Source organism: Lynx canadensis, chromosome E2, assembly GCF_007474595.2.
Source record: "Lynx canadensis isolate LIC74 chromosome E2, mLynCan4.pri.v2, whole genome shotgun sequence".
NCBI lineage: Eukaryota > Metazoa > Chordata > Mammalia > Carnivora > Felidae > Lynx > Lynx canadensis.
This window is the reverse complement of record NC_044317.1, coordinates 5,128,260-5,148,303: the sequence shown is the minus strand read 5'-3', so window position 1 is coordinate 5,148,303 and position 20,044 is coordinate 5,128,260. Positions and strand designations below refer to the sequence as shown.

Sequence of the window (20,044 nt, the reverse complement as noted above, 5' to 3'; positions counted from 1 at the left end):
TATTTATTGAGCCCCTTCTCTGTGCCTGGCTCTGTGGCGTTCATACTAGGGTGAATCCAATGTGCATCGTTGAGTTTTATACGTATAAGGTATTCCCTGAGTGGTGTCCTGACGGCCTGGAAGAGGTCATGCAGCTTTCAGGAGTGACATTGACCATGGGAAGAACGAGCATGGTGAGCAGAAATGACTCTTCAGCTCCATGTGTCACTGAATGGGAACCATCATCAGGGAAGAAGCTTCACCACCCTTCCCCAGGCTGGGAGCCCACATGTCCGGAGGGCTCCTTCTTAGATCTCCATCCCAGCGCATTTAATTTCAGATTTGTGCGACCCTGATAAAGCTCCTTCATCAAGTTTTATTCTTCATAAAAGATCCATTTCCCCAGACTCATAAAGTGACTGCTTCTAATTCAGTGTTATTTTATAAATACTTTCATTGCTAGCATCAATCACAAGCAGCTGACTTTCGAGCCATAAAACAACAGCTTGCAACATCACCATGTTACCCAATATGTATTTACTTATCAACTTGAAGAACACATGTTTGCAAAATCAGCAACATTATAACTCTGCTAGCAATTTGCCAGCACTTTCTTCCCATGGAACGCAAACCCTCAAGTCTCAGACGTGCCGTATTTCAGCATCCCGGCTCATTTTTATCTCCTAACTGCCGTAATCACCAGCCCTCCTGCCCCCGTGCAAACCTCCCCAAGCCCCTCATTGATCATGCCTGTGACTTCAGGCAGGTTATTTACCTAACAGGTGCGGTTCTGGGGTCTTCGATCATCTGTTCTGCACCACGACTCGGGGAACACCGGCCCTGCTGGTGCCTTGGACACTCGATGTGGCTCCGAGACGCCCCAGACAGGCTCAAGTGGGTCAGAGCAGAGGTGTTCTGTAACCAGTCTGCAGGGAGGTTTCTTGCAAATTATTACTATTGCAAATTATTATTATTATCTTTCAAAACGGAAATGACCTTATCCCCCTGGCAGGGCTATCCTAAGAATTCTTGGCACGGAGTAGGTCCACGCGCTCTTTTCTCTTTCTGTGGAATTACTGCAAAGGCCACCTCATCCAGGCCCCCTATACCTTACATGCATCTGCAGGCCAACGTTGCACACTGGCAGGTGTCTGCCCATTTTGCAGGTGAGAAGAAGGGGCTGTGTGAGGTTATGTGTATCGCCCAGGTCACATAGCGAGTAAGTGGAGTATCAGAGTCTGTGTCTGTCAGGCCCCGCTTATTCCCAGGGTTTCACTCCCCAGACCCCTGCCAGGCCAGTAGATTCAGAATCTCTGAGGGTGGGTTTCAGGCAACAGGAGTATTTATTTTGTTTAAGTCTATTTATTTATTTTGAAAGAGAGAGAGAAAGAGTGGGCAAGAGGGGAGGAGGAGCAGAGAGAAGGAGAGAATCCCGAGCAGGCTCCGTGCTGTCAGTGCAGAGCCCAACACAGGGCTTGAACTCACGAACTACAAGATCATGACCTGAGCTGAAATCAAGAGTCAGACCCTTAACGAACAGAGCCACCCAGGTGTTCCCAGGCGACAAGAATATTTTTTAAATGTTGTATTTTTAATGTTTATTCATTGTTGAAAGACAGAGCACAAACAGGGGTGGGGCAGAGAGGGGGACACAGAATCTGAAGCAGGCTCCAGGCTCTGAGCTGTCAGCACAGAGCCCGACGTGGGGCTCGAACCCACAAACCGACCTGAGCCGAAGTCGGATGCTTAACCAACTGAGCCACCCAGGTACCCCCAACAACAGGAATATTTTTAAACCTTCCAGGAGATTGAAATGAGCAGCCAGGGTTGCAATGCATGGTCCCACGCCCTGTGCCTTCAATGTCATGCTGCTGTGTGACCCAGATTTTCAAGGGAAAAATTAGAAGAGTCTCATCAAAAAGAGGAAGAAGGCAGGGTCGGGTCCAGCCACCGAAGGCACAGACCAGGAGAACAGCTGCTCTCTGGTGTGTATGGCGAGCTCAAGAGCTGGGAGCCCGAAGAGAAATGTGAAGTGTGGGCAGGTCTCCCAGGGCAGGGAACCCAGAGCTCGGGGAGGCGGGAGCTGCCCCCTGCGCGGGTTGGATTTCTTAGGCTGTTACGTGATGCTTCTCGCCTGCTAGGGACGAAACTGCTGGGGGAGCCAGGAGGTCTCGAGCAGTGGCCGCCGCAGCTCTGATGATGGAAACAGAGGCCTCTGCTCGGTGGCCTGGCTGACAGAAGAACGGACCTCTGACTGAGATGCCCTCTGCCCGCTGAGCGTCCCCTGTACATTTCCCAGGCCTCGGGCAATCTGGCGCCTGGCTCTCGGCCAGGACGGAATGCATCGTTTGCAGAATGAAAATTCAGTGCCCCTTGTCCAGCAATTATTAAGAATAGCAGGAGGGCAACAGCAGGGCTTTAGACCAAGCGCGGGGCCTTTCTGAGCACAGCACCCTGGGCGGCTACACGGGTCCCTGGCCCACGAAGCCGGCCCTGCGTCTGAGCTTACCTTGGACACCAGATCTGGCCAACTAACCGCAGCCTTCTCTGGCACAAGCATGTAATGAGGCGACACCTGGTTCTGCACCCCTCTGCCCTCCCACATCAGGAAACCACCGAGTCCCAGTGGCTGCAAAGTACAAGGGTCTGGGTTCCTAAATCACAGCTGGAAAAGGGACTGTCCCTGAAGCGTGCCCCAAACCGTCTGACTCTGAGGGAGAAAACAACCCCGTGTGTTAAGCCACTGATTGGAATCGCAGTACTGGTCTGGTGGGTCAGCCTAGGCCAGCCTGACGCAGCCCGCGATCTTAAATAGCAGATCTGCTTTGCCTCTGCCCTTGAAAGAGACCTAAATGATCTAGGGACAACGGGTCCCATTGTTCACAGTTTACCTGGAAATTCATATGTAGCGCAAGTCAGGCGTGAATTATCTGCCTGTTTCCTATTCTAGCTTCATCATTACCTCACGCTGTAACGGAAGAGAGATGACGATCACGAAAATACTCATCCTTTATGTATCCGTTCATTTATTCATTCATGCAGTCAGCAAATGTTTGCCAAACTCTTACTACATACAGAGCATTACCCTGGTGCCTTTGAAGATTTCCATGCTTTGAGTTACACAGATTTTAACCCAAAAAACTAAATAATGTTCGTATTAGCATATTCTTAAACATTACATCCTATGTATATTTGCATATTCAGTGGTATTAATATTTCTGCCACCATGTGGGAAATCGAGAAGAGACAGTATCTCTGCGCTCAGTGAGCTTCAAATCCAGAAGAGAGTTCTGGAGGTGTCTCTTTGTTTCAGGTGTTTGAGTGCAGGATTTTATTTTATTTTTTTAAGGTTTATTTGGGGGGGGGGGTAGGGGAGGGGCAGAGAGAGAGGAAGACACAGAATCTGAAGCAGCTTCAGGCTTCTGGAGCCTTCCCAACACGGGGCTCGAGCTCACAAACCGGGAGATCATGACCTGAGCTGAGGTCGGATGCTCAGCTGACTGAGCCACCCAGTCTCCCCCTTGAGTGCAGAATTTTAAAAGTGCCTTTACTTTCAGAGACCTGACATCAGTAATGCTAAGATGGGGACTCTGAGCCCGGGCACTCTGGGCAGCAGGGGCCACATATTCTTTGTGGCCTGGGGGTGTCCTGGGCATTGCAGGGGGCTTGCTTACTTGCACCCACTGCGGGCAAGTGGTATCACACTCCCTGTCCCAGCTGCACCAGCCAAAAATGTCTCCAGACACTGCACCGTATCCCTTGAGGGATAACCTCCCGCCCCGTTGAAATCCACTGCTCTAAGGAAAACTGCAATGACTTGTAAAACAATCCCTTAAATTGATTAAACAACAACAACAATACACGATTTCCTTTGGTTTCTTCTAGTATTTTGTAGAAATATAGTTTCGTATTTGAGAGTTTTGCTACCTCGTGCAAATCCAATACAAAGATTTCTTATTGCCTTGGAATATTAGGGATAGAGATCCCACTTAACATTGCTGTTTTTGAAGGGTTTTAGGCAGCATGGGATCATTCAGCAGAGTATCCTGTATCCTCTAAAAAAGAGCTGCATAAAAAAGGCATGGTAGGTAAAAAGATGAAACAATTCTTTAAAAGGCTTTTGAGAAAAATAGTACCTTAAAATTCCAGATGAGATGATTAATCAAGGCAATAAAGTGAATCATGATAAGAGGCCCCCCAATTTTAGCCACGTGTTACATCTCAAAAACCCGTGTTCTTGCCTAAAACCTGGCCTGCCGCGGCACAGTTCAGTGGCAATTTGCCAGAAAGGCAGGGCAAAGGTGCCGTGACGACCGAGCGACGGGCAGGGGGGAGCCGAAGGATTCAAACAAATAATCATAAGGTGGTTTCTGTCGTCACTCTCTCTTCATCGGTATACAAATACCCTCTGGCAACAGGTGGGGGGCAGCCATCGCTCCACGTGTTACAACGTATTACATATCTGACTGCCGGTTGGTGCTTAAAGAACCGGCCTGCTCCAGGGTAAGGTGCACTTGAGCAGCGAAGTCTTTCGTGCTTCAAACTAAGCCCGTGGTGATTGCAGCTGCATATAGGTGCTCGTGGCCGCTATTAAAGGAATGAGCAACTGTCTCAAGTAGAAGGTGCTGGCGTTTGTAAGATGTTCTCTTCGGGGTGTGGGGTGGAAATCCTTAGTTAACCAACGTGATCAGTGGTCAGCATATCGGATGATTTAGTGGTGACGTCATTAGGGGGCCCCAAAGCCCAACATTTGGGAAATGGGTTGCATTTTATTGATTTCTTCGCCTGCACCTGTCCCTCTGTACTTTGGTGCGCCTTCTAAAAAAATTTTTTTTTTCAACGTTTATTTATTTTCGGGACAGAGAGAGACAGAGCATGAACGGGGGAGGGGCAGAGAGGGAGGGAGACACAGAATCTGAAACAGGCTCCAGGCTCTGAGCCATCAGCCCAGAGCCTGACGCGGGGCTCGAACTCACGGACCGCGAGATCGTGACCTGGCTGAAGTCGGACGCTTAACCGACTGCGCCACCCAGGCGCCCCTGGTGCGCCTTCTGAATGTGCTCTTCTGGGTGGTTATTTTAATTTTTTTTAATGTGTATTTATTTTTGAGAGAGAGACAGAGCGTGAGAAGGGGAGGAGCAGAGAGAGAGAGGGAGACGCAGAATCTGAAGAGCCTCCAGGCTCCAAGGGGTGAGCACAAAGCCCAATGCAGGGCTCGAACTCACAAACCGCAAGATCATGACCTGAGCTGAAATCAGACGCTTAACTGACTGAGCCACCCAGGCGTCCGTCCCATAGTTGGTTATTTTAAATGGCAGCTCCCACATCTAAAATAAGCTCTACTTTTTTTTTAATTATGTGATATTTTCTAGCTTGTGTGTGCTGATCAGTCCGCTTCTATTTCTTGGCCAGTTATCAATTGCTCTAAAATGAAATCTCTCAAAACTTAGTGGCTCAAAACACAACTATTTACTGGTTGGTGATTCTGCGCATCGGGATGGGTTCAGCCGGATGGTTTTCATGTTGGCGGTGCCCGATGTTTGCTCATGTACGCGTGAGTGCCGTCATCTGGAGGCTCAGCTGGGGCTCGATGATCCAGCTTACATGTCTGAGGGTTAGTTAGGGGTGAAGCCAGGGAGCATTAGCTCACAGACATGTGGCCAGAGAGCCCCGATCTCCTCAGATGGCAGCCGGGCTCCTGGAGGACAGGTTCCAGTACACAAGCACTTTCTTGCCTCTGTTTGTCTGTTTCCGCGGCCGAAGGAAGTCACATGGGTAGGCCCAAAGCGATCTTACCTCCTGATAGACTGTCTCTGGATTCAAGACACTTTAGATAAGTGGAAACCGATCTAAATATTTGACAATGCATAAGGCAGTGACTGGATGTTTCTACTTTTGTCTAAAATAATGTCATCTAGCTCTAGGCTAAAGCAACAAAACTCACTCTCTAGGCTGATACTATTTAATAAAATATATTTATTTGTTTTCTTCCATCTTTACTTCCTGCCTTTATCAGAAGATTAGCCGTGGCTGCAAGCAAATGCAAACCAGGCTCCGAACAAGATGGGCTTTTACTTTCCTCTCATTTCTTTCTTGCTCATGTAAACAAAGCCAGAGGGAGGTGTGCTGGGCTTCCCTTGGAGCTCCATGGTCATCAGAGACTCAGGGACTCAGATGCCTTCTGTCTTTCTCCTCTACCTTCCCATCACATGGCTTCTATTTGAAAGGCCACCTAATGGTCCAAAATGGTTGCTGAAACTATAGTCATCTCATCTGCAGTACAGGTAGAAGGAAGTGAGGAAAGGGGGTGCCACAAAAGCGCTCATCTCCTGGTTGAGGTTCCTTAAAAGGACCTCACGCACAATGCTTCTGTTATGTCTCAGTGTCTAAACCGGAGTCCATGGCCAGATTAGCTGCCAGAGATGCTGAGATGTCTAGTACCTGGGCTGGTCAGCAGTGTGGCCAGCTAAAATCAGGAGCGAAGGAAGAATGAGTATTAAGCAGCAACCCATAGTTTGGACCATTGTCCCTTTCGCAAAGCAGAACTCAGGTCCTGGCTCATGGGATAATTAGCTAGGTGGCCTTCTCAGTCTTCATTTTGTCGCCTGTACAATGGGCTTACCAATATGACATGCCTCCCGTGGTCAGCATAGGATCAAACGTGAAACCTGCATCACATGATGTGATCTCATCGTGTCTCCACTGTCTCGTATGCTGCTGGGTCCTGGGACCACATGAGAGAACTTTCCTGTTCCGAAAGGGGGGTGGAAGGAAGAAGGGTGAACTTTCTGGTGGGTGTGCCATCTTCTTAAGTTGTAATTTATCACCAGTGGACACATTGACAACATTTAGTTCATGTCCTTAGGGAAAAGAATTGGCCACTGGCTGGGCCAAAAGCTGAAAATGCATGAATCATAACCTGTTTTGTTTGGCTTTCCTTGCCTCACTCAGTGATCTTTTATTTTTAAAATTTCGAACTGGTGTCCAACGCATAAACATTTTGATAGTTTACATGAAAATTCAAAACCCCATCTTTTCTTGGAAAACCAAAGGGTCTAGCCTCTCCAGACGTGCATTTCAGAAATGTGTCAATCACCTTAAGCTAAAAGACGGCTGCCCCTTAGGCAGGATGCAGACCCTCCAGTTTGCCACAGTCCACAGTGCTCCCAGTTGTCTTGAAATCATTCTGCTCATGTTAAGTTACCCATGTGGGCATTGGATGGACATTTGAGCTTTTCACTCCTGGCCCAGTTCCCTGACCTCACTCTGGGAATGAGGTCAGAGAATCTCACTGTCAGGGCCGATGGGACCCAGCTGCTGTCAGACGAAAGGCCACAGGTCATTGACATCCTCATCAAAACTGTCATTATCAAGAACGCTGTGGATCTGATGCACAGTACGATCATTATATGCAAAATATGAGAGGAATCAGTTTTGGCAAATGACAGTCCCTAGATAATAGGGGGAAGAGAGGGAAGCCTCCCCCCAAAGAAGCAACCAACTGACAAAACTAAATCTCCCAGGCTTTGCCTTAGGTCTCTCCCCTTTCGTCCCCTGCTTCTGAGCACGGCTTTAATAGTCTCCACACCCAGACCAGAGAGCCAACCTCTCTTTCCTACTCCACCTGCGAGCCCAGTGTTGGAGAGATAAGCAGAAAAACCTAAAGTGAATTATGAGGAGCAGATTCCATTTGGACACCCCCTCAAATGAAGATAAAGCGGGTATGAAATGCTAATGTAGGTCAATGGGAAAATAAGACATTATTTATGATTCATTACGTGGGTGACTTTTCAGGAGTACACGCACTGCAGAACGGGGGCTGCCTCTGCATGCCTATCAAATTGCTGTGGTTATCTTTTGTCCACTAATCGCTTGACAGTTTCCCTATTAGTCGCCACGTACGCAGAAACATTGACAAGACCAGAGGAAGCTGATTCACGCGTGCGTGCACTCAACAGAAGTCTCCGGGCTTGCCCGAGGGAAGAAAGGAGTTGTGTCCCTATGAGATTTTAATTAATCCCTGCTTCTGCAGATACTGAGCGCAGGTTCTAGAGCTAGGAAGTGACTGGGTCCCGCGAGGTTTCGCTCATCACCATCACACATAGCATTGGGCCGCCCCCCCCCCCCCAGAACTGAGCGGCAAATTGCGGCAGTCAATAAAAATAACAATAAAACTTAACATCTCTCGAGTATTTACCATCGCCCGGGCATTGAACTTTATATCCGTTAATTTGTACATTCTCGGTGGGGACAATATCACCCCAAGGAGGAGAAAATTGGTGTTTGGGGGGACATTAAAAGTATTGGATATTGCAATGGTTTGCGACCCTCCAAAGGGGTCATAGTACCTGAATAGATATACAGTATATCCATGGCAGGCATGGCAGGTGGGTGGGGGGGGGGGGGGAGGTCTAAGAAGATTCTGGAAGGGAGGGATAGGTAATAATGAATTTTTAAAAAAGGTTGAGAAATACCGCATTAATACATTCGATGCCTACAAAGCCCATCACAGGAGATACTGTTTTGTAGATGAAGAAGTTGAAGAAGTGAAGGAATTTGTCCAAGGAGGCCCGGCCAGTACGTGGTGAGGCCAGGAGTTAAAGCCACACTCGAGCCCTGCTCTGCTTTGAGTTTGCACACCTGCTTCGCTCACTCTTCACCGTTAAGAACTGTAGGAGAGAGCTGGTTGTGTCCCCTGCGTGGCAGGAAGCAGTCCCACAGCAGCGGGACAGAGTGAGTCCAATGAATGGTCGGGGTCCGTGTGGCTCAAGGCTCGTTCGGCCACAGTTCTCACATCTGTACTCTGGCAGTCATGTCCAGGAGATGCATCTGTGTCTGAAAGCAAACTCGGCCTGGCAGCGACAAGCTCATTCTGGTTTGCCTGGGACCATCCTGGAATGGCCCTCAGTCCCGGGGCAAAAGCTGGCTGCTTTGTTGGCATCCCACGTCTGCCATCGCTAGTTGGACGTGTGGAACCAGGGTGCCCAGGACACCTCCAAACTGAGGAGTCTCAAGAGGAGTATAATCTGTTTCAAATTAGCATCACCCCAACTACGCATAGCCCCAGATGCTTCTATGCCCCCATCACCTGGATGAGCAAGTTGGGGCACTAAATGTCTCAGGACTTTTCTCGTGACGTGGGAATAGACTCGCGAGGAGTAAGTCAGGCAATCCAGCATCCATGGTCACACCCTCTTTTTAAGCAGCCTTTGCCACACATCTCTTAGGACACTTAGTTACGGAGATTGGTGTCCGGGTGGCATCAGAACGCACTACCCACCTCCTCCTGTGAGGTTGAAGCTTTTTGACGACGTGCCGTTTTGTCTCATGCAGGGGGCTCACCTGGTGACATCTGTCATCCCTGGAAAGCAGGCAGTTGCCCCAGCTGAGCTCTCAGAAATCCCAGGCCAGTTACAGATCAGAAAGTCCATGTCTCAATATACTTCTTGCTTATGAGACTGTGGTTTATAAAAAAAAAAAAAAAAAAAGGAGTCTGACCATTTTGGTCGGGTGAAGGAGACGTTTTGGGACGAGGTTAAAGAAATTTCAAGAACAGAATCATTTTGTTGCCCGTGGCACAGAGTGAGCCATATTTTAGGGCCTCCCCACCCCATCTGAGGCTAGCTGGCCTTTCGTGGAGTTTGAAAGCAGCCCCTCACCACGCCTCACAGGTGTGGCTGCGCTTGAAGTCACAGGGAAGCAAAACTTCAAACACCAGCATGTAAGGTCCTAACACCAGGCGGCACTTTCTTTAATCAGAGACATGCGGCCAAGAGGAAGGGACTGTGTTGGACCAAGTCAAAACGATCATAATCGTTTATCAGCCTTTCATGTTGGCGGCCATGTCCTTCCACCAAAGAAGATGACAGGCTGGCTTGAGACTCTCAACTAGCAGCCTGTAATTCTTTTATTTGCTTTAGAGGGGCTGTTGCTAGTTCATCTGGGAGTGACAGGGTGATTATCATTTATTTTGACACTCAGGAGAATATTATGATGGGGGAGAAGGCAGAAATGTGTTTCAGAGGACCCACACGGGTGTCTATCATATAATTATCTTCCCTCTGCCATCGTGAAGCGCACATAGACATGAGATAAGCATGGATGCGGAGGCCTCTGGGCTGATGGAAATGAGTGGGCCCTTCTTCTGAGAGTCCAGGGGGTGGGCTCGGGCAAAGGGTAAGGCGCCTTTGCGCCAAAGGGCCAAAGGGTGCCCCCCATGGGCATCAGAGCCGCTGTCCTGGTGCCTACCTGCTGAATCCAGTTCCAACGAGGGCCTCCAAGGACCAAAAATATATCTACATATTCAGAGGTGGTAGTGAAGCGTGCCTGACTCTGAAAAATGTGCAGGCAATGTTGTCCACGCTTCTCAGTAACAAGTGCTTTATGGTTTATGGTCAGTGTGAAATAAGACAAAGCTTGAGTGAATTGCAAGAATGCGATTGTCCTCAACATTGATAGAGGACCTCCTGCATGGAGACACTGAGCTTATGAAGATGAACAGAACACAGTCTGTCCCCTCCGAGAGCTCAAGTTTAGGACCAGGCGGCCCATCACATAAAGATGCTCTTAAAGCGAAGAGGCTCCATCAACAGAGCAGTTAGGGAAACGCTGAGAGTCTGTTCTCTCTTGGAGATTTATGATACACATTTGCTCACTAAAGACAGGAGGCGTCCTCCAGGATAGAAACTTGCGTGACTACGGTTATTGTGTGTTTCCCAAATCAGTTTCTCTGCTGAGCTCATGGAACCAGAGTTCCTTGGATACAGTTCAGGAAATGCTGGTTTATCCAGCCATGGAAGAAATGGAAATATGAAAATCATGAGCCAGCCCCCAGGGGAGGGGCTAGCAAGAGCGGGGTGTTGGCCCCATTGGATGGACAGGGACTCAGGATAGAACCTTGATCCCAGAGGAAGATGAGAGTATCACAGCGTAGCCTACAGCATGTGTGTGTGAGTGTGTGTGTGTGTGAGCACACGTGCGTGTGTATGTGTTAGTATAAAGCTGTGATCTTTGCAGCAGAAACCCATATCTGCAAACTAAGACCACAGACACGGTACAAGGGAGAGGGTGAGGCAGGGCAACTCAGAGACGATGGGCAGCTGGGCTCACTGCAGCAGGTACCAGGTTCCGTGGACAGCTCTGTGGTCCGAGGCCATCGCCTACACCCCCATGATGGCTCAGAACCCTGAACAGGTTTGGTAAGAAAAGGCATCCTCCTCAAAACACTCAAAGGACTTGTACCGAGTCCTTTAATATGGTATCCCATGCGACCTTACAAAGACCAAAGAGGAAAGTGTTACTAATATCTTCCTGTTGCAATTGGGGAAACTGAGGCTTGGGTAGGGCTGAATCACTTGCCCATGTTCACACAGCAAAACTTGAACCTAAACGTCACCCAAGGTCATTTTCATCAATGCTACAAACGTGTTGATGTGACTTAGGACGTTATTCAGTCTCTATGGAGGTGGGCCGCAGACATTAATCCTGTTCTGTACCCACATCTGGGCTAGGACAAAGGCAGCACATAAGATCAAGTTCATTTGCTCCCGAACGATTCGTTAAAATGAAAAGCATTTCCTGGGTAAACTTGGGAACATTCCAGTATAACCTTGTGTTAGGTTATGAAATCTGTAACAATAACCACCAAAAAAGACATCTTCAGTGAATTTTCTGGTGAAAATTGAAAATCCATGAGCCTCGAGATCTTTTTTCCTTCCCCTCATCCTTTCAGTGGGAGCTGTGACACATGCAAGCCTCACGACTTCACTTTTAGACGTCATTTTGCTCGTTCATCTAGGACTTCGATTAAAAGCACATTAAATAGGGCAAAGACTCCATCAGTCAAGCATTCATTGGACATTAACAAAGTGCAAGGCACTGGGTCATACATACTTAACCAGAGACAATTTCCTGTGGAATTGATAGTGTTGAGGCCTCCTTCATGCCTCTGGCCACAAGGAACTCGCTTAGCACGTCCCTGGCAAGTTTATAGGCCTGAAAACTGCCTCTGATTTCTGAAGGGATCCTCATTAAAGTGTCTTGTCCTCCTAGACCAGCGAGGCAAATAAGTGTCACCCATCACACCAGTGTCCCTAGATAGGGAGTGGCTGCCTGGACCAGCAGGTTGAGAAAAGGCCCTGATTCCGTTGTGCGCTTCCATGAGAAACAAAGTCCCAGACTGTTTCCTAATATTTTCCAAAGACAAGGGGCAAGATAAGGTAGGGGCAGAAGCCAAGACTTATTTCTTTTTTTATATATAAAATTTTTTAAATGTTTATTTATTTTTGAGAGAGAGGGCGTGAGCAGGGGAGGGGCAGACAGAGAGGCAGACACAGAATCCGAAGAAGGCTCCAGGGTCTGAGCCATCAGCACAGAGCCCAGTGCAGGGCTCAAACCCACAAACCGTGAGATCATGACCTGAGCCGAAGTCAGACACTTAACCGACTGAGCCACCCAGGCGCCCCCGAGATTTCTCTCTTCTTGCCTTGGACCCTGAAGTTTGCCTTGGGACGATTTCACAAAGAAACAAAGAAGTGCAAAGAAACATGGTAGAGTAGAAAATGTGCCTGATGTATCTGGCCTAATGGCAACACTGAGACGGCTCTAGAAATCCATTCAACCTTAGGGTGATTGGATCCCCTCATTTGCCTGGTCAATCAGACCTAATGGCTCATAATCTGATTCTGATGGTGGGGAAAAAGTAAAGTGCTTTGGATGGTTTGAGAAGCACTGTTATAGATGGAAAAAGAATAACAGGATGGCAGCCGAGCCAGATGAATTTCATGTTTACTTTACGGTTCAATATTTTCTACATGTGAATACTTCTGGGAACGATTGGACGGTACTGCTTTCATCTGTTACCCGTTAGTTCACATTACCCACATTTTGTGGGTCCAGAAGGGGTCAGAATCCACAGGTGGGCCCTATATTCTTAGAAGAGTAAACTACAACGAAAAGATATAGTTTGGCAGGTCGCCCTGAGCCAAATACGATGGCTCACAATCGTCAAGACCCGCAGGTAAATGTGCCTGATTCTGTTCTACCCCATGCTCCTATTGGGCTTGCGAAGTCAATACAGGGAAACCTCACTAAAGTGGAGCAGGGAGGCTGGCAAGGAGAAGGTTGGGAAGAGGAGCGCACCATTCCATATCAATTATAGGAGAATTGTCCAATAGAGACACAACAGAAGAATCATCAACAAGAAAAAATGATCAATTACAGGTCCCGACAAGGAAGGATGTACATTGCATCTAGTTCAAGAAATTGACCACCCCTACAACTCAACCGATGAGTAACTGTCATCACTTTGAACTCTTGCCTTTCTCCAGTGGACTTTCCTTCAATACAACCCCTCCCAACTTCTTCCTTCTTGATAAAATAACATCACTCTCCTTTGTTTGTTGGACTTGCCTATGGCTTTGCAGTAGTTTGCAGGTCTGGAATTGTAATTCTCTGCTATTCCTGAGTAACCCATTTTGCTAGTAAAATAACCGGTTGTTTTATTTTTTAGATTAACAGTATTTATAATTATTCATAATTACGATCTTTTTATGTTGACACTGAATCACAAAAGTAATACATTCTCCTTGTAAAAATGATCAAAACGTTATAGGTTGCACCAAAATCTTACCTCCTCATCACCATCCTTAATCCCAATCCCCCTTGTACTTTCCCAGATTTAACCGCTGTTGGGGAGGAAAAGTTTTCCTCTGGCCTTCAAGATTCTTCTGGCTGGTCTAAGAATCAAATTGACATGAGATAGATAAACAGGAGAAAATGGAACAAAAGTTTAGCAACCTGTATACGTCCTACGTACATGGGAGAGACACAGGCAAATGGAGTCATTTCCTGAAATGGCTGAAGCCATCACCTTAAATACCATCTTTAGCTAAAGATGGGGAGACATAGGGGGAGAGGGGTGAGTTATGGGAGGTGATCAGGAAAAGTACAGTCAAGGAGGGTAGAGTTGTTATACGGGCTTAAGTCCCTGCCTTCTCCATTGATAAGAGTTTGTCAAGATTTAGAGTCATCCTCCTTTTACTGGTACAGTGAGGGCGATACCAGTAAATGAAGATTTCCCTTACAAATGTAAATCTTCCTTCCAAAAGGTGTAACTTCTTGATTTTCAGAACTTCTCTTGTGACTGCAGCTTTTTAACAATAACCCGGTTAAAACGATCAATATGCCAAAGAGTCATATCTTGGGTGGCGAGATTTGCTCCCTTTCACCACCATAACCCATGTGAAGTCCACTTTCGTAGACCTTCTATGCTTTTATGGACATAAACTGTATCTGCAAAATACGTATAAAGTATTGTGGCAATTTCTATGTGCAAGCAGGTTTGCAAAAATGATACCATACTATGGGTAACATTCTTCAACCTGATAATTTCACATGGTACTCTTAGAGAGCCTTCCATGTTAGAGCACATTAGACCTCCAACCTTTTTCTGCCCGCTACAAATTTTTTCATAGTGTGGGGAATCCCATCATTTTAGCAAATCCTCTGTTGTTTGGACAGTGAGGTTGTTGGCAAATCTTTCACCGTGATGGATAATCCTGCAGTGAACATCCTGCAAGAACGCTTTGTCGACACACGCAAGTGTTTCTTTTTTTTTTTAAGTTTATTGATTTATTTTGAGAGAGAGAGAGAGCGTGCGCACGTGAGAGAGGGAGAGAGAGAATCCCAAGCAGGCTTCATACTTTTAGCGTGCAGCCTGACACAGGGCTCAATCCCACAAACTGTGAGATCGTGACCTGAGCCGAAATCAAGAGTCAGACACTTAACCAAGTGAGCCACCCAGACGCCCCCCCCCATGCAAATATTTCTTGACAGTAGACGCCAAATAGGTACATATTTTTATTTATTTATTTATTTATTTATTTATTTATTTATTTATTTATTTATTTATTTATAATATGAAGTTTATTGTCAAATTTCTGCTCATCCCAACAGGTACCCTCCTCAATACCCATCACCCACCCTCCCCTCCCTCCCACCCCCCCCATCAACCCTCAGTTCTCAGTTTTTAAGAGTCTCTTATGTTGTGGCTCCCTCCCTCTCTAACCTTTTTTTTTTCCTCCCTCTCCCCCATGGTCTTCTGTTAAGTTTCTCAGGATCCACATAAGAGTGAAAACACATGGTATCTGTCTTTCTCTGTATGACGTATTTCACTTAGCATAACACTCTCCAGTTCCATCCACGTTGCTACAAAAGGCCAGATTTCATTCTTTCTCATTGCCACGTAGTATTCCATTGTGTGTATAAACCACAGGTTCTTTATCCATTCATCGGCTGATGGACATTTAGGCTCTTTCCGTAATTTGGCTCTTGTTGAAAGTGCTGCTGTAAACATTGGGGTACAAGTTCCCCTGTGCATCAGCACTCCTGTATCCCTTGGGTAAATTCCTAGTGGTGCTGTTGCTGGATCATAGGGTAGATCTAACTAGTTGCTGCTCCAAAGTCCTCCAATGTGGCAAACACCAATTCTGCGTCTCAGCTGTGTATGACCCAGCCCGGTGTCGCACATCCTTACCAACCTTTGCCATCGTCCTCCTCTATCCCTATGTTGTCTTCTTCTCTGAACCGCCTATGACAGTGTGGCTGCCCTATAGTGGGGGGCTGAAATAACGTTTGGTCACGTTCCCTTTAACCGGAACATCTTTTCCCACTGAGGACCCTCTCCTTCGCGTGGCTTACACCTACTCACTCCTTAGGCGCCTGCACTGGAACCTTTCCTGAACCTCGGGCTAGATGAAGTTGTTCTCTTATGTATTCATAATGCTGTCTCTCAATGCACTTGTGACGGTTCGCTATTTTTTTAATCTGCTGTCACTCTTACTGACCCCCGACCTGCTGGACACCAGAGAATGCCTTTCCTCACCTCTGTTTCCTCATCACCCGGCCCAGAGCCCCACATGTAATTGGCATTTAATAAGAGCTTTTAAAATAAAGGCCATTGTCATGCAGCCACATTCACAATTGAATGAAAGCCCGTGAAAATAAACAGCATATCAGCAGAAGGAAAAATTAAGCTGTCAGTCTGCTGAACGGCAAAGATTTCTTTTCTTTATTTCAGGTCTTTTAATCTGACGAGGGAGAGTCAAAGAAAAGCAAAAACACAACATGGTTCTGGAAATGCTTTCCTTTTTAATTTGGAAAGTGACTGGTGCATCAGTCTCTGACGATTGCTGGGGAAGGGGGGTCTCTGCCCATCGCTGTCCCCCGAGTGACCATCTCCTGCCCTTCTCCCCTGCCCCCCCCTTAGGGACCACAGTGATGCGGATGACAGCCTTTGATGCCGATGACCCGGCCACAGATAATGCCCTTCTGCGGTACAATATCCGTCAGCAGACGCCTGACAAGCCGTCTCCAAACATGTTCTACATCGATCCTGAAAAAGGGGACATCGTCACCGTCGTGTCACCTGCGTTGCTGGACCGAGAGGTGAGCTGAAAGGCACACATCTTTTTTCATGAGAAGCAAACGCGGCTCTCACAGGGGCGATGGCGTACGGCTTCAGGCAAAGGCACTTTACGTGGAGAGGTGGAAATGAGGTGCTTACACGTGGTTGATTGAGGGGGGGAATCCATAAAGGGAAATGAGATATCATATGAACCAAAACCACACACTCTAAAAGGCCACACACATCCTTGGAATTATTTGTATTCCTTCCACCCGATGCCTCGGTTTCCTCATGAAGCACTTACTCATGAGTCCTCATAATGGGACTCTATCCTTACCCAGCTTCCAGAGGAAGGGGATGGGACAAAGGAGGGAAGGGCAGGCAGGGAGGTAGGAGAGGGACAGAGAGGAGGGAGGTGGCTTTGCCCGAGACCACAGAGTCAGGTGGCTTGGACTTCTCTTCTTTCCCAAACCCTCTGTCACTGCGTCCCCCCGGAACCCCTCTCTCCTGCTTCACCCTTAGGCTGTCACTGGGAACCGTCACCCATCACATAGGTCACATGTCACACACAGGCGACCCAGGGAACTCGGCCAGTCCACCCCCTTGCTCTTTGGTTTTACCTAGGCTGCTTTCAGGTTTTCACGTTAGTGGCCGTGTCAAAATATTTAGAGTTCATATTTATTTTTCAAAATTTCCAACTTCCAGCCTTCCTGAAAATCACAAATTCTGGAAGTTTCCACACGTGGACAGTCGGTTACATCAGACGTGGCAGTCAGATGGAGCTGGTGGTCTCAGTCCCGTGTATGTGGGGTGTGGGCTCCTGCCCAGCTCACGCCCCCCCACATGTGCCCCCTGGTCCTGGCCCCCCCTCCTGAGTCACATGTCCCTCTGTAGCTCCCCACAAGCTCCCCTCAGTAGGAGAGACTCCTGGCCCGTCAGACACAGCATATTCAACCAACTTAGGGACTCCCCTCTGTCCCCCACCGCCTCCACCCGCCCCAGATCTCCCATCCTGGAATTCTTTGTTGCCAACGTGGCATCATCCCACAGACCTTCCACAAGCAGCACCTGCCCCACGGAAACTGCTGGGGTTTCGGAATGGGCTCTGTGCATTTCCTTGGGTCAGAAATGCCTTCTCTCCTTTCTGCTTTTCCACACTGTAGCTTCTGCCCAGAATCTGGGTTCGAGCCACTGTCTTTAAGTCAGTTAAGCATCCAACTTCGGCTCAGGTCGTGATCTCACGTTTGTGGGTTCCAGCCCCTCGAAGGGCTTTGCAGTGGCTGCATGGAGCCTGCTTGGGATTCTGTGGCTCCCTCTCTTTCTCTCCCTCCCCCACTCGCACTCTGTGTGTGTCTCTCTCTCTGTCTCTCCCTCCCTCTCAAAAATAAATAAACATAAAAAAAAATTTTTTAAAAAAAAAAGAATATCCCCCTCCTGGGGTGCCTGGGCGGCCTCAGTCACTGAAGCATATGACTCTTGATTTCAGCTCAGGTCATGATCTCACAGTTCATGGGTTCGAGCCCCATGTCAGGCTGTGCACTGATAGCTTGGAGCCTGCTTGGAATTCTCTCTCTCTCTCTCTCTCTCTCTCTCTCTCTCTCTCTTTCCCTCTCTCTCTGCCCCTCCCCTATTCGCTCACTGTCTACATACATACATACATACATACATACATACATACATATATAACCTAACTAACAAACTTAAAAAAAAAGAATACCCCTTCCTCTGGGTCTAGAGTACTGCCCAACACAGTAGCCACTAGTCCTGTGCAGTTATTTAAATTTTCATTTGCATTCATTGAAATGAAAATGTAAAAATGCATCAGCCAGGACAGGTATGGAACCTTGTCACCGTCACAGAAAGTTCCGATGGCCTCGACTGTAAACTTAACAGAGAGCAGATGCTGCGATCCTCTGCGTGTCTTAGCCCCACTGCTCCAAGCACAGTTGGAGCACTGCTAACAATCTTCATTATACGTCTTTTGCGGTACAGGCAAGAATGCGTTGGAAAGGAAGATTTTGCCCTTCGGGGGTGGGAATCAGTAGCTAGGAAGAGAACTTACTGGAAGGGAGGGAGAGGATGAGATCTTCACTGAAACTGTGGTTGTCACTTGGAAAATGTAATCGTTACTAGTTAAAAGTAGGAAAACAGCGGGGGGCAAGGAACGTACGGAGTCCTTCTCCTTCATCCTGTCTCCCTTCCCTTTCCAACCCTCCATGTTTTTATGACTGCTCGATTCGTTGTCTTCCTCAGAGGCAAGGAATGACTTTCCACCTCTGTCTATTCCCTGCCCAGCATGCATGTGCACGCGCGTGTGGACACACACACACGCACACACACACACGCACCAGCTTTCCCATAACCCCTAATTCTCCCAAAGACACTTGCAGATTTTTGCAAGGCATAGATGCAATGCAGTGATTTCCGCAGCTCAGCATCTGTTTTACTGACAGAAAACGTGTTGTAAGTCTCTATTTATAAACCAAAGTGATAATATAGTGGATTCTTCCATTTTTAAGGTTTATCGGGGGGCCAGATGTGTTTTAAGCTCATGATCTCTTCATTCGGGTTTTTGTCAACTTGCAATAAATACGCAATTATGGGAGGTGAATGAAGCATTTCTAGCCACGATGCATAAACAGCTCCCCCCCCCGAAAGATAGACACAGTTTAACTGAAATTGGAAAATCAATGAAAATGAATGAGGAGTGTCACTTCTCTGTGAGGGTTTCCAGAGTTCACTGCTGACCCAGGCAACATCAGTGCAATCTGAAGGAAAGAAACGTCCCTGAATGTAGGCAAGCCTTGACTATTCACTGTTGCTGCGGTAAGCTTCTCCCCGGCAAGTTTGCTGAAAGGGTAAAACGTGACTCCGCGTTGCTCGTCTTTAAAGGGACAGGACTTGCACACGGCACTTGTAAGCTCACTGTGCCTTTCCTGGATCACGTGCCTACGACGGGCCCCTCCAGCAGGGCTGGAGAATTGTTTGTCGTTATTTCTGGACAACTTCTGAGTAGGCATCCTGTCTCGGGTGTGGTTTTAAAGTCTACTGCTGGACCATCCGAGCAGAACATTTAAAATGTGTATGCACTGGGGCACCGGGGTGGCTCAGTCAGTTAAGCGTCCGACTCTTGATTTGGGCCCAGGTCGTGATCTCCCAGTTCCCAAGTTCGAGCCCCTCATCGGGCTTTGCACAGATCCTGCTTGGGATTCTTCCTCTCTCCCTGCCTTTCTCCTGCTTGTGTTCTCCCTGTCTCTCAAAATAAATAAATAGAAACTTTTTTAAAAAAATTTAAAAATATGGGGTGCCTGGGTGGCTGAGTTGGTTAAGCCTCCGACTTCGGCTCAAGTCATGATCTCGTGGTCCATGAGTTCGAGCCCCGCGTCCGGTCTGTGCCGACAGCTCAGAGCCTGGAGCCTGTTTCAGATTCTGTGTCTCCCTCTCTCTCTGACCCTGCCCAGTTCATGCTCTGTCTCTCTCTGTCTCAAAAATAAATAGTAAAAAAATTAAAAAATAGAACATTTATGCACTATTCATTTTTAAGAAAATATTTCACTGGGACCCCTGCAATACAGTGAATGTAAACAAATGGGTCGGGGACTTCGAAAGCTGGGGCCCCTGAGACGATACAAATGGTTTGGTCCTGTTTGGGCCCCACCT

General features: G+C 47.6%; 1 protein-coding gene across 1 annotated transcript in view; it reads left to right on the top strand.

The window, feature by feature from the left end:
• Positions 1-20,044, top strand: part of CDH13 (cadherin 13) — a 1,031,871-nt gene that overhangs the window by 768,412 nt on the left and 243,415 nt on the right. The window contains exon 7 of the mRNA XM_030298915.2: positions 16,247-16,425. Within this exon, the coding sequence (XP_030154775.1) occupies positions 16,247-16,425 (179 nt within the window). The remainder of the gene's footprint in view (positions 1-16,246; positions 16,426-20,044) is intronic.